Source organism: Saccopteryx leptura, chromosome 5, assembly GCF_036850995.1.
Source record: "Saccopteryx leptura isolate mSacLep1 chromosome 5, mSacLep1_pri_phased_curated, whole genome shotgun sequence".
NCBI classification, from domain to species: Eukaryota; Metazoa; Chordata; class Mammalia; order Chiroptera; family Emballonuridae; genus Saccopteryx; species Saccopteryx leptura.
The window spans coordinates 171,649,679-171,675,117 of NC_089507.1; the positions used below are offsets into that span (position 1 = coordinate 171,649,679).

The 25,439-nt window shown below is 51.4% G+C and overlaps 1 protein-coding gene across 5 annotated transcripts; it reads left to right on the plus strand.

Annotated features, from left to right (window-relative positions):
• Positions 1-740: 740 nt before the first annotated feature.
• DNAI2 (dynein axonemal intermediate chain 2) lies at positions 741-24,242 on the plus strand. 5 transcript variants are annotated; one of them, XM_066386789.1, is made up of 14 exons: positions 770-828; positions 4,676-4,872; positions 6,250-6,411; positions 7,404-7,525; positions 12,005-12,147; positions 12,996-13,109; positions 15,046-15,185; positions 16,025-16,147; positions 18,309-18,532; positions 19,612-19,747; positions 20,227-20,373; positions 21,209-21,433; positions 23,554-23,643; positions 23,729-24,242. In XM_066386789.1, exons 2-13 carry the CDS (start codon positions 4,690-4,692, stop codon positions 23,638-23,640), a joined length of 1,806 nt encoding a protein of 601 aa, XP_066242886.1. In that variant the 5' UTR covers positions 770-828; positions 4,676-4,689; the 3' UTR covers positions 23,641-23,643; positions 23,729-24,242. The 5 variants fall into 5 exon arrangements, with proteins under 5 accessions (XP_066242889.1, XP_066242886.1, XP_066242887.1 ...); XM_066386792.1 differs by having other exon boundaries at positions 741-828; positions 23,554-24,242; XM_066386790.1 differs by lacking the exons at positions 23,554-23,643; positions 23,729-24,242 and adding an exon at positions 22,555-22,729.
• The last annotated feature ends 1,197 nt before the right edge of the window (positions 24,243-25,439 follow it).

Below are 25,439 nucleotides of genomic sequence, written 5' to 3' on the forward strand. Positions count from 1 at the left end.
GGAAGGTTGAGTCTTGGAAAGGAAAGTAAGGTCATGCAATCAGTAAATGGCCACGCTGGGATTCAAACCCATGCCTTCTAGCCCCCCGTTTTTATGATCTCACTTCATTGCCTTAACCCCACAAGAAATTTCATTTTATGGACTCATTCATTCAGTGAACATTCAATACCTGCTTACAACGTGCCAACCACCAAGCTAAGCTGTGCAAACACCCGGTCCCTACTCTCAGCCCCTACTATTCATTATGGTCATTTGGTCTGACAGGACTCTTGAATCCGACCTGCGGAGCCTGATATGGCAGCAGAGGGGAAGCTGGGGTTATAATTCCCACTTACTGCTTGAGGACACTAAAGGAAGGGGTGGTCAAACGACCTGCCAGACCACAAGCTAATAAATATCAGAGCCCTGCATCACCAACTTGGGTTCGGGACTTCGGAGGCACTGACTATAAATTGGCGTTTTCTCTGGATCTTGCTCAGTGCATATTTGTAGACTTGGATAAGCGCCTTGGCAAAGCCCCTACAAACGTCTGGCGTTACCGGATTTTGGCTAGCTCGTTGGTTAATTCCCCTCCTAACTCTTTAAATCTCCGGAAGTGAGAGGAGGGAACCGCGGCGCTTCCGACGTGTCTGGACCGGACGTCACGTGCTCAGTTCACCCCCCCCACCCCCACCCCCCCACACACACACGGTTCAGCGCCCCCTCCCGGCCAGGGTTGCCAGGCGACAGGTAAACTCCGAGGCTGGGAGCCGTTTGAAAGGCGCTGGAACCGACACCTGGGCTCGGGTGCTTCCCCAGCGGTCCAGCGTCAGGAGGAGAGGATCCAGGGTAAAAACGGGCCCGGGAGGACCTCGGCGGCTTAAGAGCAGAGTGGAGAGTGAAGGCGGGAGCCCCCGAGGATAATAATCACCGATAGTGCAAGGAACTCCTGATGGGGGCGTCCTTCGGAGATAGCTCTGCCCGGTGGTGGATGCCAGGACTAGGGCTCTTAGTGTCTCCGCCCCGTTGGATCTTGCTGCCCTCAATACCCCGAGTCACAGGATCCTGCAAATTCTAAAAAACCTTGCCTCCTGCACCCCGTACTCCCAGTTAGCAGGGTCTTGATACGGATCTGTCTCCTTGGGGGATGAGGATGGGAATACAGCTGAACGGATGGGAAACAACAGCCTGGGCTGGTGGCAGGAGGATGGAGAGGTGAAAAGGAGAGCTTGCAGATGAGAATGGAGGGAAGGGAATTTATAATGACTGAGCACCTACTGGGCGACAGGGCCTGTCAGTGCACCACTTCATCTATTCCTCAAGGTTAATCACCGCTTTAGAGCCAGACGTGCCCGGGGCCTGGCTCTGTCTGGACTTAAGTACTGTGACCTTTGACAAGGTACTTACTTTCTCTGGCCATCAATTTTTTCATCTGTAGAAAGGGAATTGTGATAACTGTTCTGGGGGTTGCGGTGGGCTCTGTGTTCTTCCTGTAAACTGCATTCACAGACTGGGACCTAGTAGGTCTTTATATATTCTGGATAGAAGTCCTTTATCAGGCATGTGATTTGCAAATATTTTCTCCAAGACTGTGTTTTGTCTTCTCAGTTTCTTAATGTTGTCTTTTGAAGTGCAAACGTTTTACATTCTAACGAAGTACAAGTTATTGTTTGTTTTTTCTTTTATGGATCATGCTTTTGATGCCATATTTAAGAAATCTTATTTTTTTAAAAAGAAAAAAATCTTTCTTAAGAGTCATGAAGATTTCCCTCTATGTTCTTCCACCAAAGTTTTATAGTTTTCGCTCTTAAATTTATGCCTGTGATCCATTTTGAGTTAATTTTTGTGTGTGGTGTGAGGTAGAGGTTTGTGGTCATTCTTTTGCATATGAACATCCAGTTAGCCCAGCACCATTTTTGTGCCCTCCTAGCTATAAGTTGCCTTAGTACTTTTACTGAAAATCAGTTGACCATAAATATTTAAAGGTTTACTTCTTTTTTTCTCCATTGGTTGAGAGAGAAAGAGGTCAGAGAAGGGAGAGAGAGAGAGCAGCATCAACTACGTTCCACTTAGTTCCATTTAGTTGTATATTTATTGGTTGCTTCTCCTACAAGCCCTGACCAGGGATTGAACCCATAACCTTGGTGCACCAGGAGAATGCTATTTCCACTGAGTCACCTGGCCAGAGTTAAAGGTTTATTTCTGAACTCTCAATTCTGTTCCATTGATCCTTATAGTAGTACAACACTTTCTTGATTATTCAGAGATTTAATAATGTTTGCTGAATAAGTAAAATAATAAAGTGAAAATCAGAACGAATACAAAGCATACAATTGGCACTCAAAAGAAAATATGAATTACTAGCAAAATCTATGAAATTCTTTTTTTTTTTTTTTTAAGATTCATTTTGGGTGCTCCAGATGTTTCTAGGCACAAACTATAGTACAAAGTTGCTTGACAAAGTGAATTACTACTGTAGTATGTCTTTGCATTTTTAAAATTTGTTTCCTAAGTTTAGATATTTGTCTGTGGGTTTTACTTAAAACAGGGGACATGCCCTCCAAAACGTTTTTCTACCAGGTCCCCTTATCTATCATTCAAAGATAGTAACACCTGCTCACAGGTAAGAACCTAAACTCGGCCTGACCTGTGGTGGCGCAGTGGATAAAGCATTGACCTGGAAATGCTGAGGTCTCCGGTTCGAAACCCTGGGCTTGCCTGGTCAAGGCACATAATGGGAGTTGATGCTTCCTGCTCCTCCCCCCTTCTCTCTCTGTCTCTCTCCTCTCTCTCTCCTTTCTAAAATGAATAAATAAAAAATAAAATAAAATAAAATAAAATAAAATAAAATAAAATAGAACCTAAACTCTTGGATGTTGAAAGGCCTTCAGATGTGAATCCTACCAAGGCAAGGCTCTTGTAAAGTTAACCTTCCCCACACCACCCCCAGTCACTCATTCAACAGCTTGTTCCCTGGGCCCCCCTGCAGGCCCAGGAGACTGAGCCCTTGGCAGCTTGCCATCAGAGGCACACTTTCTGAGAGTTAGGAATGGCCAGAACATGGACAGCTCCGCTCAGCTCTATAGTTGACAGACCCCATCAGATGACCAGCTATGTAAGCCTCTAAGGAAAACTCAGACCCCACAGGGTCTATTGCTGTGACAATAGTCAGAGGGTCAAGGTCTCTTTTGGGGTGAGTAGAGAGCAGTTTGTGGGAGCTGCTGCTGCATTTCTTTTCTATTTTTCTCTCTAGATCTTTTAGGTCTTTTGTTGTTTTTGTTTTTTTTTTCTTTTTCTTTTTTATTAAGTGAGAGGGTGAGAGGCGGAGAGGCAGAGAGACAGACTCCTGCTTGCGCCTCGACCGGGATCTACTGGGCAAGCCCCCTACCAGGCAGTACTCTGCCCATCTGAGCCTCTGCTCCATTGCTCGACAACCGATCTATTTTAGCACCTGAGACAAGGTCATGGAGCCATCCTCAGCACCTGGAACCAACCTGCTCCAGGTTGGACCATTCCTGGCATGGCTGTGGGAGGAGAGGGAGAGAGAAAAAGAGAGCAGAGGAAGGGGTGGAGGAGCAGATAGTTGTTTCTCCTGTGTTCCCTGATCGGGAATCGAACCCAGGACTTCCACACATCAGGCCGACACGCTATCACTGAGCCAACCAACCAAGGCCAGGGTTGCATTGCTAAGGCTTCCAATTAGCACCAATAAGAAAACAGTCCCTTGCATTGCATTTGAGTACTTGCATTTCACACTACTCCCAAGTATGTCAGGTCTCAGAATGACTGAGTGGCCAAGGTCAAGCAGCTGGTGAATGTCATTGGCCAGAACTTGAAGTCCAGACCCACGCCAGCCTGCTTTCCAATTCCGCATTGGATGGTTCCAATAATTCACAGTTCAAACGAAAGGTCTTTCTTGCCTTCCCAGAGCTAATTGGTATCATGGGGACCAGGGCGGTTTTGTGCCTTTCACGACCAATAGCACAAATCAGAGGGTTTCTCAAAGGCCTAACTATTCTGCCTGTTGAGGAAGTGGTCCAGGATTCTCCCCTCCTCAGGTGGACTCCCAGCCCTGTCCTGGGAGCAGTGATGTGGAGGGAGGAGTTTCCCACTGGGCCTGGAAAGAGTGGTGGAGGGTAGAGTCCGGTAACCTAGAACTCCGGAACGGGTGAGCCCTTGGGCAATCGGGCGGTCAAGGGGGAGACTTTTCAGAGAAGCCCAGGGCTCTCAAATCTATGTGCTGTATGATCAGGTTCAGGGCCTGGCAAGGAATTTAGCCCAGCCCATCATAATCACTATCAAGACTTCTTCCTGCCTCACAATGAACATATTAGCCCAGAAAAACTGTATCATTTCATAAGTATGAGCTTTGGAGTCAGGCAGACCAGCCGTACCACTTACCACCTATGTGATCCAGACAAGCAAGGCACTCAGGGCATCTCTAAGTATTAGATTTCTCTGTAGTAAAAGATTTTATGGTTCACTTCAGAAGGCAATGGCAAACACTGAGCAAGATACTGCTTAGCATGTCATTACTACTCAGTGACTTTTTAAAATGCAGACTCAGCTTCCAGACAAATCCCTAGAACCCTGCCCCTCAACCAGATAGGGAACCTGGAGCCATGTCCCAGTGAGACCCTCGGGGACCGGGAAGCAACCAGGCAGGGCCCTCACCGCACACCCTCCCTCTGCCCAGCTGCAGCCGGCACCATGGAGATCGTGTACGTGTACGTTAAGAAGCGAAGTGAGTTTGGGAAGCAGTGCAACTTCTCTGACCACCCGGCAGATCTGAATGTCGACATTCCACCCAACCCGGAGCTGGCCCAGCAGTATATGGAGCGGAACCCCGTGGACATAGGCATCCAGTGCTCCACCAGCATGTCGGAGCACGAGGTGAGTCCCAGCCCCAGGGCCCGGCCAGTGAAGGTGTGGCCTGCGCGACTTCACCCACCTGGAAGCCAGTTAGAGTAGACCAATGATGCTGGTAGTGTGAGGGCAGGGTGATACCAAGAGCCACCGTGGTCCCCAGAACCAGGAGAAGACCCAGCACCAAGCAGTCTCTGGGCCAGGGAATGTCAATCAAGACTTTCCTTCTCCCAGGGGCTCTGGTCTCACCTCTATGACTCTTTCTAGAGTTGCTTTAGGCATTTGGTACAGGTGGATGAGGTATTCTGAGGGGGGAGAGTTTTTCACTGCCCAGCTGTGAAAAGGAAAGGGTGCCATAGAAAGTTCTGGTCAGAGGGGCCTCCAACAGAAGAGACCTGAGTCATGTTGCCGTTCAAACTCCCAGCCAGCTCTCCGCCTGTCTGAACCGGGCGGTCAGCTCCTGACTGTGTTTGGAATTGCAGGGAGAAAATTAGACCAAAGGAGAGAACCCAAATCAACTGAGGGAAAATCACATTGGATTTTATCAAAACATGTGGCGGGAGGTTCCAATAATTAACAATTCAAATGAAGTGTATCTCCTGTTTTCCCAGGGCTAATTGCTGTCACAGGGACCAGGGAAAATTTTGTCCGTGGCGTAGAGGTGGCCGCCAGAAGGGCTACCCCGTGTTCAGGCCTCCTGTCCGCAGCTCTGCCCCGTGCAGACTTCTAACTACTGTGAGGGCTGGTTTAAGAATGGAAGGGAGAAAGAGGTGACTGCCTAATGGGTTTGGGGTCTCCCCTGGGGGCAATGAGAAAGTTCTGAAACTAGATAGTGGCAATGGTGGCACACCTTGTGAATGTCCTTAACTCCACGGAATCGGATACTTTAAATATAAAAACAGTAAAATTTATGTGATGTATATTTTACCACCATTTTGAAAATGGGGAAGAAGTGGAAAGGTGTAAGTTTAAGGGGTAAAACTACATCTATACCCACCTCCCTGTCAAAGAATGGGCCAAGCAAACTCTTCATTGTATCTCTTTTTCAATTCCTGTGACAGTGTCAGTGGAAGGGCAGAGGAGGATTGTTCACGTCTGTTTCAGGAAGGGGTCCTTCTCAGAGGGATGGGTGGGCTCCTCTGGTCCACTGTGATTCATAAGGGTATTTTCTATGCCCACTGGCATCCGCTGCAAAGCTGCCAGCTCCACAGAGTTGCACTTACATGGTAGCCGGTGAGCCCCTAAGAATCAGTGACCATTTCCCCGGTACCTGAAACTATTGTGGCTTTGTCCCACGACACCTCCTCGGTCCGTCCCTGAGCACACAGGGCTCCAGATCCTGGTTCACAGAGGTGCCCAAACGCTCACACCAGGGATGATGTTCTCACCTGGGGCTCTGTTCAGGCCAACACAGAACGCTTTGAGATGGAGACCCGGGGTGTCAACCATGTCGAAGGGGGCTGGCCCAAGGATGTGAACCCCCTGGAGCTGGAGCAGACAATCCGCTTCCGGAAGAAGGTGGAGAAAGACGAAAACTACATCAACACCATCATGCAGCTGGGCTTGGTAAGGCTTCCTTTGGCTCCAGCGGTCAGAGCCGCAGCCATCACACTGGTTCCCCAACTGCATGTCAAGCCTAGATGTGCTCAGCTCCTGTAGCTATTCAGGGGAAGAATGCCAGCTACCTGAGTAGCTTTCTGTCTGGAAGCAGACAGGTCCATCAGAGCAGACAAGAGGGGAAGGCGGGGAGGTGCAGGGGCTGAACAGCTTTTAGGAGGAGCCTGAAAAGTAGCCCCTTTGGGCAAAGAGGACCCCAAAGAACCTTACCCCCCAGTAGTGAACATTCTTTCATTTAACACATCTGGACCATGCTTCTGGTCTCTGCCAGGCATAATAGAGATTGCAAAAAATGAAATTCACATACATCCTACTCCAAAGACTTTATAATCCACCAGGGGTCAAAGACAAATACAGAGATATCACCATACAACGTACAAAGAAATACTGTAAGAGAAGGTATGACTTGCCATTTTGCCACAAGGAGAGTCCATTTCTGCGGAAGGAAGCAGGGAAGGCTTCCTGAAAGAGATGGCACTTCAGCTTGGGCGTTTCCATGGTGGACATTTGGAATAAAGGGGAGGGCTTTCTGAGTGAAGGAACCAGAGGATGAGTGCTGTATATGGAGTCATGAATACTTCTGTGTGGCTAGAGCATGTCTCTTCACCTTTTTGTTATTATTATCCCCAAGGAGTTTTTTAGTTATTCTTTTCCGAATTGCCTCCCCCACTGAAATTTCAATGTCATAGGTATAGCATGTATCTGTTTATGTACTATATGTATACCTTTGCTTTATATCTAAAAGGTAATACTGTATTGTTTTACCACTAAGAACCAGTTTCACCCTGTGGGGGGGTGATGTTGCCCCATTGAAAATGCATGGGCTGGAAGGGTGGAGAGGACCACTAGATATTGTTTGGCCCTCCCAGACTTCATCTCAGTCCCCGCCAGTCTGAAAGGACCTGCCTGCACCGCTAAGAGCTCCTGGCATGTCTCCTCAGGTCATGGAGCACTGCATCAAGCAGAATAATGCCATCGACATCTACCAGGAGTATTTTGATGATGTGGATCCGGTGGAAGTTACAGAAGAGGCCCCTTCTGCTAAAACCATCAGCGTTTTCAGGTATTTCTCTAGTTAGACAGGTGCTGGCCAATATCTGTCACCTCTGTAGGTGGGTGTTTTCAAACATGACTCTTCGCTGTGAGCCCTCTGTGCTTGAAGCTTGATAAAGGCAGAGCGATAAAATGCCCAGCAGACAGGTGGTGCCAACCTTGGAGGCGGGCCTGGCTGGGGAAGGGAAGACAGAGTTTGGTGAGGGACAAAGCACATGTGCAAAGCTGTTTAGAAAAAGGGATGATTTACACAGCAAAACTGAGTACAACGTGCTGAGTATCAGCCTCACTGTGGGCAATAGGACCCTCTTCCCCCACTCTCAGGAGGAGGGTACCTAGGAATAACCTGTAAGGACAGAAGTTTGACAACAGGGATTCATTGCACAGATACACATGTGTGAAATACTGTGTGTGTGCGTGCATATTCACTGCCGCAGGATGTGTGCCGGGCAAAGACTGGAGGCAAACGAAATCCATCAGAAGGGGGCTAGTTCTAGCCACTCGGGGACACCCATACAGTGGAAAACCACGTGGTGTTTCCAAGATTTAGTATATGAAACCAAAACAAGGTGCAGAGCAGCAGTGGAGAGCGCGCTTCGTTTGAATACTCTGAGGTATATGTGCATATGTCTGTGGGTATCTATATTTGTGTATATGTATATCTGTATGTGCATGTATGTGTGTGTGCTTGAATATCCGGGAACACCTGTGGTTTTTGAAAGTATCTAGCCTCAAAGGACAACCCTGGGAAATTCATTTTGCTACCAGGACCCATTAAGAGTCCTGGGAAGTGTTTAACCCAGTCTCGACATGAGCAGGAAGTACCCTTTTCTGACCTAGGGCTGAGTTGTGGTGTGCAGAGCAGGACCAACCACTGCCAGCAAGCAGCGTGCAGGAGAGGTGGGGGGTGGGGGGTGGGGGGTGGGGTGGGGGTGGGGGTCCTTCCAGCTGCCCCAGCCCAGCTGGGGTCTGAACTCAGCTGCATGATGATGCATTGTAAGTTATCCCCCCTCCGACCTCCAGATGGTGAACCAGACCTCAGGGAGAGAAGTACTGAGTTCACAGTGGGTGGGTGAGCCAACCTAGGACAGGGCTCTGATCTCCTGGACCCCAGCCCTTTCTTCTACAGCAGAGCCCCTGGGGTGGGGGGTAGTGACAGGCACGACTCACACAGTGAGAGAGTTATCTTGTTTCCATTTTTATGCATTTCTTCTGTATACCTCGTATTTCCTCATGTATAAGACTCACCTTAATTTTGGGCCCTGAAATTTGAAAAAAAATGTGTTACATAAAGTTATTGAACTCAAGTTTTATTCATCATAAAATTCATATAACTCATCATCTCTGTCAAAACTCCCATCCATTAGCTTGTCCTCATCTGTGTCTGATGACAAATCACTATCTTAAACAATGCAAGTAAAAAAAAATCTACAACCACTGTATAAGATGCACTCAGTTTTTAGACCCCAAAATTTTCAGAAAAAGGTGTGTCTTATACATGGGGAAATACAGTACTTCAAGGAGAAAGTCTCAGTTTGGGGCCACTGAGTCTAATACTCAACTTTTTCTCATTCTTCTTCCCACCTTGTTCTTTAAACTGAGAGGGGTTTTTTTTGTTTCGTTTTGTTTTTGAGAGGTTTTTTTTTTTAGAGCTGTTTTAGGTCCACAGCAAAATTGATCAGAAAGAACAGAGTCCCCACCTACACCCTGCACCACCCTCCACTCACTCAGAGCCCTGTCCTAGGTTGGCTCACCCACCCACTGGGAACTCAGTACTTCTCTCCCTGAGGTCTGGTTCACCATCTGGAGGTCGGAGGGGGGATAACTTACAATGCATCATCATGCAGCTGAGTTCAGACCCCAGCTGGGCTGGGGCAGCTGGAAGAACCCCCACCCCCACTCCACCCCCACCCCCACCTCTCCTGCACGCTGCTTGCTGGCAGTGGTTGGTCCTGCTCTGCACACCACAACTCAGCCCTAGGTCAGAAAAGGGTACTTCCTGCTCATGACGAGACTGGGTTAAACACTTCCTAGGACTCTTAATAGGTCCTGGTAGCAAAATGAATTTCCCAGGGTTGTCCTTTGAGGCTAGACACTTTCAAAAACCACAGGTGTTCCCAGATATTCAAGCACACACACACACATACATGCACATACAGATATACATATACACAGCTTCCCCCACTCATGCCCCAGAGTGGTACATTTGTCAGAATGATGAGCCAACATTAACACAGCATTATCACCCTGTCTTAATCTGTTCTGGGCTGCCATAACATAATACCATAAACTAGGTACCTTGGAAACAACAGAAATCTATTTGTCATAGTTCTGGAGGCTGGGAGTTCTGAGACCAGGGTGTGCCAGCTTGGCTGGGTTCTGTGTCTGGTGAGGACCCACTTCCTCATTCATAAATAGCCATCTTTTCTGCCTGACCAGGCAGTAGCACAGTGGATAGAGCATCGTACTAGGACACGAAGGACCCAGGTTTGAAACCCTGAGGTTGCTGGCTTGAGCACGGCTCATCCAGCTTGAGAGAGGGTTCACTGGTTTGAGCGTGGTTGAGACCTGACCTTATGATCACTGGCTTGACCCCAAGGTCGCTGGCTTGAAGCCTATGGTCACTGGCTTGAGCAAGGGGTCACTTGCTCTGCTGCAGCCCCCGGGTCTAGGCACATATGAGAAAGCAATCAATGAACAATTAAGGAGACTAAGGAGCTGCAATGAAGAATTGATGCTTCTCATCTCTCTCCCTTCCTGTCTGTCTGTCCCTATCTGTCCATCTCTCTCTCTCTCTCTCTCTCTCTCTCTCACACACACACACACACACACACACACACACACAAAGCCATCTTCTCTCTGTGGGGCGCAGTTGCCCCCTGAAGCCCCATTTATCAGGGCACTGATCTCATCATGAGGCCTCCACCCTCATGACCTAATCACCTTCCCAAGTCCTTACCTCCTAAAACTATCACATTGGAGATTAGGTCAACATATCCATTTGGGCTGAGGAGGTGTAATGCAGGAGGTCCAGACCTAGAAAATCAATAATAATATCGATCTGATATTGTTGTGGGATCCCAAAGAAACCACAAGGAGGACCGGATGGAACGGGCATAGCCTTTATTACTTACATACAGGGGCAGCACCGATGGCAGCAGGTCAGTGAAATCTCCGCACCCCATTGGGGCGGGGCAGAGTTCTTATAGCTAAGCCCTGGTCAATTGCTCAAGCAAAACTCTTTGTCTACAGGCAAGCAAGCAGGGGGTGGGGGGAAGTGTATGTGCCATTCTGTTCTGTTTCTTCTTAATACAATCTGGCAACTCAGTTCCTTTGTCCTTAGTAAAACCTCAGCTGCAGTTTTATTACCCTCTGTTCCATACCTCCTGGCCAGAATCTGTGACCACAGCGCCAGGGACTGGAGAGGGGAGGGGCCCTGCCCAGTATCAACCCTACAGGAGGGAGGACACAAACCTTCCGCCTATAGCATGCCCGAAGTCCATGGTTTATGGCTCCCTCTGGGTCGTACATTCCGTGAGTTTTGACAACACGGAATAGTTTCACTGCCCTATAAATTCCCACGTGTTTCACCTATTTATCCCTTTCTCTCCCAAACCTTTAACAACTGACTTTTTTACTGTCTTTATGGTTTTGCCTTTCCCGAATGTCCTGTAGGTGGAGCCACACAGTGTGTAGCCTTTTCAGACTGGCTTTTATTCACTTAGTAATGTGCATGAAGTTTCCATTGTGTCTTTTCATGTCTTAATAGCTCGTTTCTTTTTAATGCGGGATAATATTCCAATGTATGGATGACTCACAATTTACCCATTCACCTATTAAAGGATATTTTGGCTGGTTACAAGTTTTAGGAATTAAGAATAAAACTGCTAAAAATGTTAATGTGAAGGCTTTTTTAAAAAAAAAATTTAAATATTTTATTTATTGATTTTTAGAGAGAGGGAAGAGAGAGAGAGAAGGGGGAGGAGCAGGAAGCATCAACTCCCATATGTGCCTTGACCAGGCAAGCCCAAGGTTTCGAACCGGCAACCTCAGTGTTCCAGGTCGACGCTTTATCCCACTGCGCCACCACAGGTCAGGCCATGTAGGCTTTTTTGAGGACATACATTTTTTACTCATTTGGGCAGATGCCAAAGAGCACCACTGCTCAATACTCCATGCTCCCTTTTATTTCAGTATTACCAGAAACTCAAGCCTTTGGCTTAACACGTTCAGCAAATAAAAATAGCTGGCTGAAACTTAATATGTTGTGTCCATTGTTTTCATTTTTATTATCAGCTTCTATTTACGGCTGGTGGGATTTGGTTTGCCAATGAAGGGAATCCCATAAACTTTGTTTTTAAAATAAGTTTCTCTGTGTGAATGCGTATGTATGCCTAAGTATGTTTGAATATTTTAGAGAAAAGATTTAGTAAATAAGAAATAGGGGAGCCTTGCAGTCCAGCTGTCTGCCCTTTGCTCTCCCCTGAAGGGATCCCCAGGACATCAAGCGGTCAGCCACACACCTGTCCTGGCACCCTGATGGCAACCGGAAGTTGGCGGTGGCGTACTCTTGCTTGAATTTTCAACGGGCACCCAAGGGCATGAGCCACGACTCGTACATCTGGGACCTGGGTGAGAATCAGAAAGGCCCGCTGGCCAGGGACAGCTGAGGGAGAAGACAGTCGGAGCAGCAGGCAGGGATCTCACAGGGAGGGACCAGGGACCAGGATAAAGCCTCTCATCCCACTGCCGTCTGGGGATCGGGCACAGCCAAGCAATCAAGTCGGGGAAGCAGGAAGCTCACTTCATCTCCAGGCCTGTAATCAAGGCATTCAAGACCAGACCACAGAAGTCCCAACAATAAGCCCCTGGAGAGAGTATCACATAGAATTCCTGACAGACTGAGTAAAGGGACCCAAGGCGGAGGGGAGAGGACTCACCTCTGCCCACCTTCCCAGGTGCTTGTCCTTAATTCATGGCCAGTAGGGCAGTGTGTCCCTCTAGGAGCATGGACCAGACCGTTGTTGACCAACGGGCTCACGGCAAAGGCAGAGCCTGGCTGGTGGGCGTCATACTCTCAGATGTCCCTTATTGTTGTCATTGTGAAGATAAGCTGCCAGGCACAGAATGAGAGCACTCTACACTCTTGAGCAGCTCAGTGTGTTGAGGGTGGGTCCCATCATTATCCCGAATATAGAGAAGAAAACGGCATACGTCAGGGGTCAAAATTTCATTCCATACCACACCTGGAAAATGGGCTCGAATTACAATTGCACACGCAAACACAATTCTGATTCCCCAAAATAAAACATTAGAAGAGTGCCTGGAGCCAGATTCCGGCCACCGGGACCCAGGGGTTGCAGCCCAGGAAAGCCACTCCCAGGCTCCCCCTCCTGTAGAAGGGGCTGAACTGTCTGGCCCTGTCCTTTCCTTTCCAGGCCTGGTGGGATATTATAGTGTTGTTTTTTCCTGTTTTTTAGAAAACCCCAACAGGCCAGAGCTTATCCTGAAGCCGTCATCTCCTCTTGTCACCTTGGAGTACAACCCCAAGGATTCCCACGTGCTCCTGGGAGGCTGCTACAACGGGCAGATTGGTAAGAGGAACCCAGACAATTGCCTTGATGAAAGACCGTTTCCCCTGGGCAAGCTTTGCATCAGGTCGAATACAGACAGCCTTGCAAGTGGGGTCCTGCAGGGCGCCACCAGACTGGCTGAAGGAAGGCAGTTCTCTGACAGGAGACTCACAGGGCTGCAGCCTCACTGGTCTCCCTCCGGCAGCCGCCAGGCGACTGGGCTTCCCCAGGAAGCAGGAGGCTGCTTCTCAAAGCTGCCGTGGAACGGAGGGGGTAGGATCTTAAGTAGGGTAAGTTCAAATGCAACAAAACTCATTGTTCTGACCAAGAGTCAGCTGTTTTTCTTGAATCAACACCTTCTGGATCGCTGCAAGCCTTTGCCTATTTTCCAGGATTCTGGAAAAGTTGATGGTGACCATTTTTGCTCATTTTCTCATTGCTTTTATAGAGGAGATTTTCAGAGGTCCTTATTCCTCTGGTTTTGCTGATCTCACACCCAGAAAACTGAGCTTTTTTGATTGCTAGTGAGATCGGAAGAAACCTGCCCACACAGGCCCTGAATGTCCCTGTCTGCCCCTGTCTGCCCCTCTGGCCCGAGGGCAGCCAGACACTCACCGTGCCCTGTTTGCACCCCAACCCAGACACCACATGCACAGAAAGGGCTCCCCACCCTCCTACCTTCACAGGCTCTTAGCCTCCCCTTCTTCCTCCGGGAGTAGGAGTGGGAATGGCTGGGTAAATTCTCCTCAGAAACGCTCTGTGGCCAGGCTGCCTCTTGGCCCTCGGAGACCTCTGATCTATCTCCTTTTCAGACCTGCTGCCTCTTTCCTGGGGAAGCTGCCAGGGTAGGGACCAGATGCGGGCTCCTGTAAACCTCCCTGCCACGTTACCTGGGTGCCAAGGCTCTAAAAGACTGAAGCAGAGCCGCTCTGCCATGTTTTATTCAGGAGCCTGCCTCACTCATTATTCATAACCCACTTGGTGGTTCTCATGCCCGCTCAGGGCAGCCAGGGCTCTGGGGCTCGGGCTCTGCTGCCTGTAAGGTCGGCCACAGTGGGACCCACCTTTGAGCACTGCTTTGCCCAAGCAGAGCAAGTTTCACTTAGAAAACCCATTTCTGGGCCAGGCTGGTTCAGACCAGTGCTTTAGACTTGGAGTCTAACAATCAACACTTAAGGATCAAGTACTTTTGTTGTTTGTTTTACAGAGTGAGCTTTCCTAGAAATAGCTCTTAGTAACAGGGTGGGTCCTTGCTGTACATTTGTGGGAAAATGAAAACAAAATCTATTAGGACAAAAAGTAGATAAGCTTCAGGTCTTTCTTGGTAAAGCAGAAGAGTGAAGCACTAATAACAGATCCGAGCAAAGGGTGAAGCTTGCTCTGTGGGGCTTGCTCTGCTCTGCCCCACCAGAGGCAGCGAAGGCACAGAGGATAACAGGGAATGAGTTTATGCAGCAGGAGGACTCACCTAATGCTCTCACTTTCAGCAGCCTCTATGGTGGAGGCACTACCCTCCCTCTGCCTGACTCACTCCACCCCAGGCTCATCCTCAGTCTTAGTTCCCTCTCACCTTCTCTAGGAAGCTTTCCTTGACTGCCACTGTGTGTCCCCCACCAGAGAAATTACATCATGGGTTGTATTTACAGATCCCCTTCCTGCTTCCTAGGGACAGTAACTGTCCTATTCCCACTGGCTTCTCCAGGGCCCAGGATGGTGCTCAACACGTGGCAGGGGCTCAGCAGAAAGAATGAAGCGTGCACTCCGGGAGTCTTCCCATGAAGACTTTGTGGGGGCTGCAGGGACTAGCAAGAAACTCAGGCTGGTTTGAACCTAGCCCTGATTCTAAGAAACCACACACCTACCACACCAAGAGCAGCAGCCCTCTGTCCCTGCTCCCTGCGCCAGGAGAGGAAGCCTGTACCCCTGTTTATCTCCCTGTTGTTTCCCTTCCCACTAGCCTGCTGGGACACCCGGAAGGGCAGCTTGGTGGCGGAGCTGTCCACCATCGAGTTTAGCCACCAAGACCCTGTGTATGGCACCATCTGGCTGCAGTCAAAGACGGGCACTGAGTGCTTCTCAGCATCAACAGATGGGCAGGTGCCAGCAGGCCAGGCGCGGGGCGGGGGTGGGGGAGTGGAGCAGTAACTGTCACCTCATTCCTCATTGGGAATCACCAAGAAATGTTTTGTTTGGTTTTGTGACAGAGACGAGAGAGGGACAGATAGGGACAGACAGACAGGAAGGGAGAGAGATGAGAAGCATCAATTCTTTGTTGCAGCTCCTTAGTTGTTCACTGATTGTTTTCTCATATGTGCCTTGACTGGGGGGCTACAGCAGACCAAGTGACTTCTTGCTCAAACCAGCAACCTTGGGCTCAAGCCAGTGGCCCCACACTTGAGCTGGTGAGCCCACACTCAAGCTGGATGAGCCCGTGCTTAAGCCTGCAATCTCAGGGTCTCAAACCTGGGTCTTCCGTGTCCCAGTTTGATGCTCTATCCACTGCGCCACCGCCCGGTCAGGCAAGGGAATGTTTTCTTTTGCATCTTATTTTTAAATGGAAAAATAGTTAATACAGGCACATAGAACAAAATGCAATAGGTACAAAAGTGCAGATAGGCCTGTGAATCGCCCTCCCAGGAGGCACCCCCCACACCAGTTTCTTCCATCGCCTTCAGGGTACACACCTGGCGATTGGATTCAGTGGGTCTGGGCTGACGCCCTGGCATCTGGATTTTATGATGCTTGCCCATGGCTCTGGGATTGTACATCAGATCAACCATTCTCAAACTCTTTTGTCCCTGTGGGTTGAGGGTAGCTTCTGTCACACACCCTTTTGACCACAGTGGCTGATGCTAAGGAGTTGGAGGAGGTGAGGAGACATTAGCCAGGAGAATTGCAGGACCTCAGGTCTCAGGGTTGCCCCCACCCCCCACCAGGTCATGTGGTGGGATATTCGGAAGCTGAGTGAGCCCACCGAGGTGGTGATCATGGACATCACCAGAAAGGAGCAGTTGGAAAATGCCTTGGGGGCCATCTCCCTGGAGTTTGAGTCTTCTTTGGTGAGTGTCCCTTTCTCTCCCTTCCCTTGCTTCTATCACCTGGGCAGCTGGAGCCAAGAGCAGGCCGTGACTAGTGTATAAGATGCCTGTGAACCCCAGGCGGCTGCCAACCTTGTGCCCTGCACAGTTCTGGGACTGTCATCCTAGACCTAGGTGGTCTTTATAACAACCTTCCAGCAGGGGGCAGCAGAGTCACTGGCCAGTGGCCACGCTGAGCAGAAGGCAAGATTTCAGTCTAGGACCAGAGTCTAGAAAAGCCCTATTCTACGTAAGAAACCTGCCCAAGAGCAACATCAGAAGGCTAGGCTCTGCCTCTGCCTTGCGTGGGACCCTGGGCTGGTCACTTAACTCCCTGTAGGAGAAGGAGGAGGTGTTGGAGGAGGAAGGAAATGAGATCAGAGGAGGCTCCTTGGAAAACCACAGCACAGGCATAATTACAGAATTTAGTAACTGAGAAAGAGCAGTAAAGGAATATCAAAGGTGAACAGTAATGAGAAGCTTCTAGAAGCAGCAAATAAAGACTCCTTCTAAAGCAAAAAACAAACAAACAAAAAGCCACTTAGCTTTCTCAGATGACTCTTGACCTGGGCTGGTTGCTGGTTTATGTCTCACTGAGCCCAGGCCTAGCTCCCCCTTGGAATTGTCACTGGTTTGCTTTAGGTTCATGTGACGTCATTTCTAGGCCCTTGAGAGGCAGCGGTGCTCTGGCCTCACTCCTGCCCCGCAGTCCTCACCTGAGGCTGGTGAATGAATGCCGCTGGCATGAGGTGACAGTTTAACTAGCCCTCAGCCCTGGGGCATAGAGGTCAGCATGGGGAGGACTCAAAAAATACCATTCTGTCTGGGAATCGGGGATTTTAAGGCCAAGTGCTAGATGTCACGACCACGCCGCCACTCATCCCCACCTGCCACGTGCCTGTCACTGAGTGCACACTCTGTGCTGGACACTGTGACCGCCTTATGCGATGAGCTTGCGTCATTGCCTATGACCATCTTGTGAGGTAGTGTCATCCCTCCCTTACTCAGATGGACAAACTGAGTCTCAGTGAGGCCAAGTCATGTGCTGCGAGACGTGAAGCCAGGCCCAGCCCAGGGCTCGGACTCCAAGGCCAGACTCCCCCTGGGCCGCCAAGTCTGAGGCTGCAGGAGTGACACACCATCCTGCTCTGGGTCACTTATCTCCCTAAGGGCTGGCAGGAGCCTGCAGTTCCCTTTGTGGCTTACTTTTCCGGGCCTTGCAAGCCATGTCTCCTCGTTTTCCTTTGGATCCCTTCCCCCAACTTGTAGCCCAGTTACTTTTTTTAAATTGTGGTCTAACATAAATTTGACCATTTTAACCATTTTTAAGTGTACGATTCGGTAGTGTTAAGTACATTCGCGTTGTTGTGCAATGGAGCTCCGGGACTTTTTTGTCTTGCAAAACGGAGACTGTGCCGTACCTGTTGAACAACAACTCCCCACTGGCCCCTCCCCCGTGCCCGTCTACATCCTGTCTCTATGAACCGGACTCCTCCAGGTACCTCGTTTAAGTGGACTCGCACAACATTGGTCCTTTTGTGACCGGCTTATTTCCCTTAGCATCACGTCCTCAAGGTTCATCCTCATTGTAGCAGGTGTCAGGATTTCCTTCCATTTTTAAGGCTGAAGAGTATGCCATCGTGTGGAGGGATCACATTTTGTTGATGCGTTCATCTGCTGGTGGACACGTGGATGGCATTCACCCCTTGGCAGTTGGGAATAAGCTGCTGTGAACTCGGGGGTACAGTATAGCCCAGTTTTTCAGGGAGTAGCTGGAGTTGGGGGTGTTTGTCTAGACTCATGTTTTATATTATTCATTCAATTAATTACTTTGTCTGTAAACAGACATTCATGATCTTTATGACACAATCTTTGTGGACACAGTGGTGCTGCGTGGAGAGAGCTGATGATGAGAGTCTGCAGAGCTGGAAGAGTCAGGGGCTTCATTAAGCATGGGAGGGTCTCAGGAAGGGCAGGTCTGACGAGGCTGGGAACGGTGGGCAGCCTCCTAGGAGCAGGTGGGACACAGCCTGAGCAGCGACTGGAATCGGAGGTCCGCCCCAGGAGGCTGCTCGCCGTGCCAGCTAAGCCCCGAGCTGATGTTCCATGGAGTCTTCCACCCCCGTGTCACCACCCCCCACAGCCAACCAAATTCATGGTGGGCACCGAGCAAGGCATCATCATCTCCTGCAACCGCAAGGCCAAGACCTCTGCCGAGAAGATTGTGTGTACGTTCCCTGGCCACCACGGCCCCGTCTACGCCCTCCAGAGAAATCCGTTCTATCCAAAGAACTTCCTCAGCATAGGCGACTGGACCGCCCGCATCTGGTCAGAGGACAGCCGCGAATCATCTATCATGTGGACCAAGTAAGGGTGGAGTTTGGAGGAGGGAGAGGGATGCCAGAGGGCAGAGGGGACAGAGGGGCTCAGTCCAGCCCAGGAATGACCTGAGCTTTTGTGTGTTCACCCATGAAATGAAGAAAACACCCCTCGCCAAGCACCCTAGCTTATGTGAGGAAGGGGCTTGATTCAGCCACTTCACAAAGGATCATGCTTCCAACTGCCTGGGTTAGTGACGATAACAGCCATGAGTTCATTTCCGTTACCCTCGAGACAGCCCTACGAGTAGGTGGCATTGCTCTCCAGCCACCTCACTGTTTGTGAGGGAACCGAGCTACAGGGAGGCAAAGCCACTTACTTGCTCCTGGTCTCCCAGCTGGCGACCACATTTTCTTCCTCCATTTATATATGGATAGACACTTGAGTTGCTTTCACCTCTGAGCTGCTGTGAATAAAGATGCTGCGAACTCAGTGAACGAGGTAGCCCAGTTTTGCAGCGAGTAGCTAGAGGCGGAGGAGGGGCTTATCTAGACTCATGTTTTACACTATTTATTCAATCATTTATTTGTAAACAGACATACAGGATCATTATGACAAAATGCTTAATGGAAACATTTTTTTTTAACTTATTTATTTATTTATTTATTCATTTTTAGAGAGGAGAGAGAGAGGGAGAGAGAGAGACAGAAAGAGAGAGAGAGGAGAGAGAGACAGAGAGAGAGAAGGGGGGAGGAGCTGGAAGCATCAACTCCTATATGTGCCTTGACCAGGCAAGCCCAGGGTTTCGAACCGGCAACCTCAGCATTTCCAGGTCGACGCTTTATCCACTGCGCCACCACAGGTCAGGCTTTTTTTTTTTTTTTTTTTGAGGAAACTCCTTACACATTTCTTTTTGAGGACCAACCCAGAGCCCTTCAAAGTACAGTCTGTGAGCTGTGGGTGGGCAAGGTTGGCATGGCCAGAAGTCAGACACAAGGAGGAACTTCCTGGCTGACAATGAGACCCTGTAGCCCAGGAGAGGCTGGGTGAGCAGAGTTGTGGTTCAGCATCCTCTCCGTCCCTCTTAACCACAGTGGTCCCTGACTGGGGACACCGGCTTCCCACAGGTATCACATGGCATACCTCACAGATGGTGCCTGGAGCCCGGTGCGGCCGGCAGTGTTCTTCACCACCAAGATGGACGGGACCCTGGACATCTGGGACTTCGTGTTCAAGCAGTGTGACCCTGCCCTCAGCCTGAAGGTCAGGGACACGCCCCTCCCCATGCACCCTGACGGCCCTGGTGGCGTAAATGGATATGAGGCTGAAGAGGGGGTGCAAGGCTGAGGGGAAAGCGGAAGAGGAGGTTGAGGAGTGGGCACCGAAGGGCTCTGCCAGCCAGTCTCAGAGTGTGCAAAGCGGAAGAGGAGGTTGAGGAGTGGGTACCGAAGGGCTCTGCCAGCCAGTCTCAGAGTGTGCAAAGCGGAAGAGGAGGTTGAGGAGTGGGTACCGAAGGGCTCTGCCAGCCAGTCTCAGAGTGTGCAAAGCGGAAGAGGAGGTTGAGGAGTGGGTACCAAAGGGCTCTGCCAGCCAGTCTCAGAGTGTGCACTTCATCCTGTGGGCCGGGGGAGTCACCGAGGGTGTTGGAATGGGGCCGATTGGCCAAGCCTCCCCAGGAAAATCAGACAAAGGCTTACTTTGCTCGTCTCTCCTCCCTGTGGGTCTGTCTGGCCCTGTGACAGGTGTGTGACGAGGCCCTCTCCTGCCTCCGCGTGCAGGACAACGGGTGCTTCATCGCCTGTGGCTCCCAGCTGGGGACAGCCACACTGCTGGAGGTCTCCCAGGGGCTGTGCACCCTCCAGAGGAACGAGAAGAACATCGCGTCTTCTGTGAGTGCCCAGGGCCGGGGCCGAGGTCCCCTCCAGCTCGTGTCTGGACCTGGTCCCTAGAGAGCAGGCTAGTCAGAGGAACGTGTACGGCCGCTGCCTCTCACCTCCTGGGAACTGGGAGGGCTTTCTGGCGAGGCAGCGTGGAGTCCTGGAGTGAACACTGCAGGTGGGTGTTGGGGCGCCTGAAACCTCCCTGGCTTAACCCCTAAGGAGCTAAGTGGCCTTGTCAAGTCACTTCACCTCTCCAGGCTTCTGTTTTTCAGCTGTCAACCAAATGGTTTGACTAGCTCAGTTTGTCTAGTTTCGAATAATATGTACTTTTTTGCAGCAGAACCTACCAAATGAAGGCTTAGGAGACTTCCAGTAGAGTAGAAACATGGCAAGGGACCACCGCAGGGTGGGGGTTCTGGGGGTTGAGGTCGTCAGTACACCTGCCCCTGGCAGGCAGCCTGGAGGCACCTCCCCAGAGCCACGGGGCCCATGATGCTCAACACCTCTGGTGCCGAGACCTCGGAGAGCCTCCTGCTGAGCCTGAGACAGTGGCCCTACCTCTGAGCTGGTCCTTCGTGGGCTCAGGGCACCATGTTGTACAAATCCAGAGGGCGTTCTTCATGCTGTCCTCTATGTTCTTGGAACGCCTTAGAACTGATGAACTTGCTGTCCCAGCTCCCACCTCCCCACCCCAACTTTAGCCCTTGGTTCGTGCCGTTAGCCCTGAGTACAGACCTCTTTGGGGGCTGTGGTGAGCAGAGCAAGGAGAACCAGCCTGGTCCCTGTGCTGGGTGCCCTGGCCCCCGCCGCCTCCTACGGGCCTCTCTGTCCCCATGCGTCTCAGATATTTGAGCGGGAGACCCGGCGGGAGAAGATCCTGGAGGCGCGGAACCGAGAGATGCGGCTGAAGGAGAAAGGCAAGACAGAGGGCAAGGACGACGAGCTGAGGGAGGAGGCGCCCGCCATAGACCTGGAGCAGCTGGTCGCCAAGGCCGAGGAGGAGTTCTTCGACATCATCTACAAGGAGCTGAAGAAGAAGGAGGTGGAAGCCATGAAGTCCGCCAGCCTCGTAAGGACCTCGGGTGGGGCCCATGTGGGTGGGTGGGCGGCGTGGCACCTGGGTGCTGCCTGTTTGCTGACCTCCTGGCTGACCTCGAGCAAGTAACCTTAATCAGGTGGACCTTAATTTGTCCATCTGGCAAGTGGAAGGCATTCCTCCCTTCCTCCAGAGGAATCCTAAGTCTCCAAATGAACCCAGGCTCTTTGAGGGCAGGAGCCATGTTCCATGCTTGTGGGAAACCTCCTCTCCCCAGTCCAGTGGGCACCTTGAACATGTACGTGACCAACTGAATGAGGATCGGGGAGTTAAGGGAGGTGTCAGACATGAGTGAGCCTTGAGGCCTCTGGAAGAGGGAGCTGTGACATCCACGGTGTGGAGGGCATCCTGCTCACCCCGCCTGCTGTCAGGGGATGTGGTCTGTGCTGAGTTCATGTATCCGTGGCCCTTTCTAGCTATAACAACTGGGCTGGTCACTTCACTTCTTGTTCCTTCTCATTCAGAAAATGAGATTAGCTATAAAGATGGTGTCTGGTCACCTTCCAAGCCCTCTTCCACACCAGGAGAGAGAGGAAGAGAAGGACATTGTCAGTCTGGATCACTGCCTTGAGAGGCCCACAGATAAGAGGCCAAGATGGGAGAGGGCCAAAGAGAGGCGTGGGAGGGAAAAGAGCAAGGGGGTGTGTGTCCGCGTCCACCTGTGAGCGAGGCCAGTGGCATCATTCGGGGCGTGGCCCAGCACAAAATGAAAATGGGGGACACTTGGTTCAAAAAGTCTGGAGAGCCTGAGCAGGCCGTGGCGCAGTGGATAGAGCCTCGGACTGGGATGCGGAGGATCCAGGTTCGAGACCCCGAGGTCACCAGCTTGAGCGCGGGCTCATCTGGTTTGAGCAGAGCTCACCAGCTTGGACCCAAGGTCGCTGGCTCGAGCAAGGGGTTACTTGGTCTGCTGAAGGCCCGCGGTCAAGGCACATATGAGAAAGCAATCAATGAACAACTAAGGTGTTGCAACGCTCGATGAAAAACTAATGATTGATGCTTCTCATCTCTCTGTTCCTGTCCGCTGTCTGTCCCTGTCTATCCCTCTCTCTGACTCTCTCTCTGTCTCTGTAAAAAAAAAAAAAAAAAAAAAGAAAGTCTGGAGAATCTCAAGACAATGGCAGCGGAGCCCGAAAGCAGGAGTGGGGCCCTTGTGAGCACAGGCCTTGCGTGATCGCGTGGACGCCTGCACAGGAAGCCGGCCCTGCTTGCAGAGCTGTGTGGCGCTTCCTGGGCGCTAAGGGAGAGGCCAGGGTGGCAGAGGATGGGGGATAGAGCACAGGGAGAGGATCGCTGCTCCCATCTGTGAATTCTCTCCTCTGTGTCCCTCTCACTGGGTCTAGGGACAGGCTGTGCTTTCACGGGTACATTCTGCTTTGGAAGTCCTTGACATGAGCAGCTTTATCCTCACATTCTCTGTGTGGTACAGGTGGGGCAGGGTGGCCCTCCATTTATGGCAGAGGTGAGACTGGATCCACAGCCCAGGCTCCCCCACCACCTGGGGCTCCCCAGCCCTCCTGAGGGCAGTGCCGACATTCGCCACCTTCCCCGGTTCAGACATCGTTCTCGGGACTGGAGGTCCCAAAAGCGCTGCTCACAGCAGCTGGAGCAACCAGATGAGGACCCTGGGCCTCCGGAGGGGTTAAGGTTCACAGAATCCAGCTCCCTTCCTCTTCTGCCCCCTCCCCACTCCCGACTCTCTCGTGGTCTCTGCACTTGGCCAGCAATTCTGAGGTCAGAGCTTAGAAAGCAGAGCTGGGTCCTTAGACCCGTATGTCCAATCCCAGCCCCAGCCCTAGTCCTGCAAGGAATACAGGTCAGGGGACCAAGGAGACTCAGGAGGAGCTAGCCGAGGTCACCCAGGCAGCAAGCAGCAGGAGCAGGACCTGTACCTGAGCCTGTCAGACACCCCCGCTGCCCCCACCGTCCATGCCCACTGACTTTGAGCACCCAGCAGACCCTCAGGGCCACAGTGCTGGTACCCAGGCCTCAGCCAGTTGGCTGCTTTTGGCCTCAGGGGGTTAACCCCCCAAGGTGCAGAAGAGGCCTGCCCCCCCCCTCACCAGTGGTTTTATGAGGTCTTTCCTTAACAGAAAAAACCACGTGTGGAGGCTGAGGAGGAGAAGGAGGGAGAAGGTGAGGTGGTAGAAGAGGAGAACCCCGAAGAGACTCCAGCCTAGAAGGTCAGCGCAGACTGCAGCCCCGACACCGTGCCTCTGTCTCCCACCTCTTGGCACGGCCCTGATTTTATGAGTTCTTTCCTTAAAGTGTCGCTGTGGGGAGGACAAGGGGGCAAAGGGACCCCGACGCAGCCCCACACCCCACAGATTGCTGGCCTGCACTGACTTACTGAGCCCCGCCCCCAGCGACCTTGGGAGAGAGGGAGCGGCAGGACTCCTCCCTGAGACCGGTGCCCTGTCTCGGCCGCGGTGGGCAGCGCCACCTCAGGTGCCACGCAGCCCTTAGCCTGGCCCTGCACGTCCCCTTCAGCTTCTCAACAGCTTCCCAGCCATCATTTTCTGTCACAAGCTTGTAAAACCCCCACTGGGCTTGTCACAGCCAAGGCAGGGGCTCAGGCAGACCTGTGGGTTGGGAGCTCCCCTCCCTGACCCTCCTTGTCCACATACAACCGGGGACAGAGGTCTGTCCTCTCTAAGGTGTCTTTCCAAACAACACCCCCAGGCATGTTTACCTCCAAGAGGGTTGCCTCCATGACTCCAGCTTGGTTGTCCTTGTGCTCTGCAAGGTTACTATTATCTTAATTCTCATAAATTAAATGAATAATGACAACGTCAACAGTAGTGATTATTAGGCATCATGCACTGTGAGCTTTTCATGTTACCTCATGTCATTCTTTTTAAAAGTCTCTGGAAGGTCTGTACTCTGATTGTCCTACTCTACGGAGGAAGACCAGGTTCCAGGAGAGGTGTGGGGACTTGCCCAAGTCCCCACACAGAGTGAGTAAGGGGCAGACAGGGGACAGAGGCTCACTCCCCACCCTGCCCAGTAGTCACCTGTGTGGGCAGGGCCCCGGGGGCTCCGGCACACTGCCCAGAAACCATGGCACAGTGGAGCTTCAGTGACCATTGTCAGAAACGTCATAGGCAAGAGAGCACTTCAGAGCCAGCCTCGTCCCAGGAGGAGCCCTGATCACCTTTCATTCTGTGGTTGTCAGGTGGTCCTGACAGGGGCCCTAAATGCCCTTTTTAAATGCCCATGTTAAGAATCTCATTGGGAAGAGCCCCAGGGCCAGCTGCCCTTGTGCCCAAAAGAAAAAAAGAACACTGAGTGTCCACTGTGGCTAGACCTTGATAAAATAATCTTTGTGGGTCACATTTCTTGGGCGCTTGAGCTCCACAATGGCCCCAGGGGAGTGCTATGCCCAGCTTCCATCCCTGAGCCACAGATGTGCCCAGTGAGGCACAGAGAGAGGGAGCAAGTTGCCCGTGTCTCACGGGAGCGAGGGGCAGACCTGGGATTCAGCCCACTGTCCCGACCCGAGTGCAAACATCTGTACACACTCCATGCCAGGTCTCCCAGGAAGAGGCTTCCAGAAAGAGGGTGTCCACACGCCACGTGACCCTCCTGTGATGGGCCCCTCACTGTGCGAGGATACGGAGCCCAGAGCTGTCCACAGAGCAGTGGGTTCACAGGGGTGATTTTGCCCCCAGCGGGGCACTTGGTGATATCTGAGCACATGTTGGAGTGATGGGACTAGTTGTGGGGAAGCCACTGGCACCTGGGGGTGGAAGTCGGGGAGGCTGCTCTCCATCGTACAGCGCACAGGACAGACCCCACGACAAAGAACGATCTGGCCTGAATGTCAGTAAAGTCAAGGTGTAGAAACCCTGGCTTAGCCAGAAAAATCTATCCAAATGAAACATCCCAGGAGAAGGCCCCAGCTCCCTGTTAGCCCAGGCACACCAATGGAGCCTGCCGTGAGCTGCAGGATGGTGAGCTCCAGGGGAGAACATTCTTT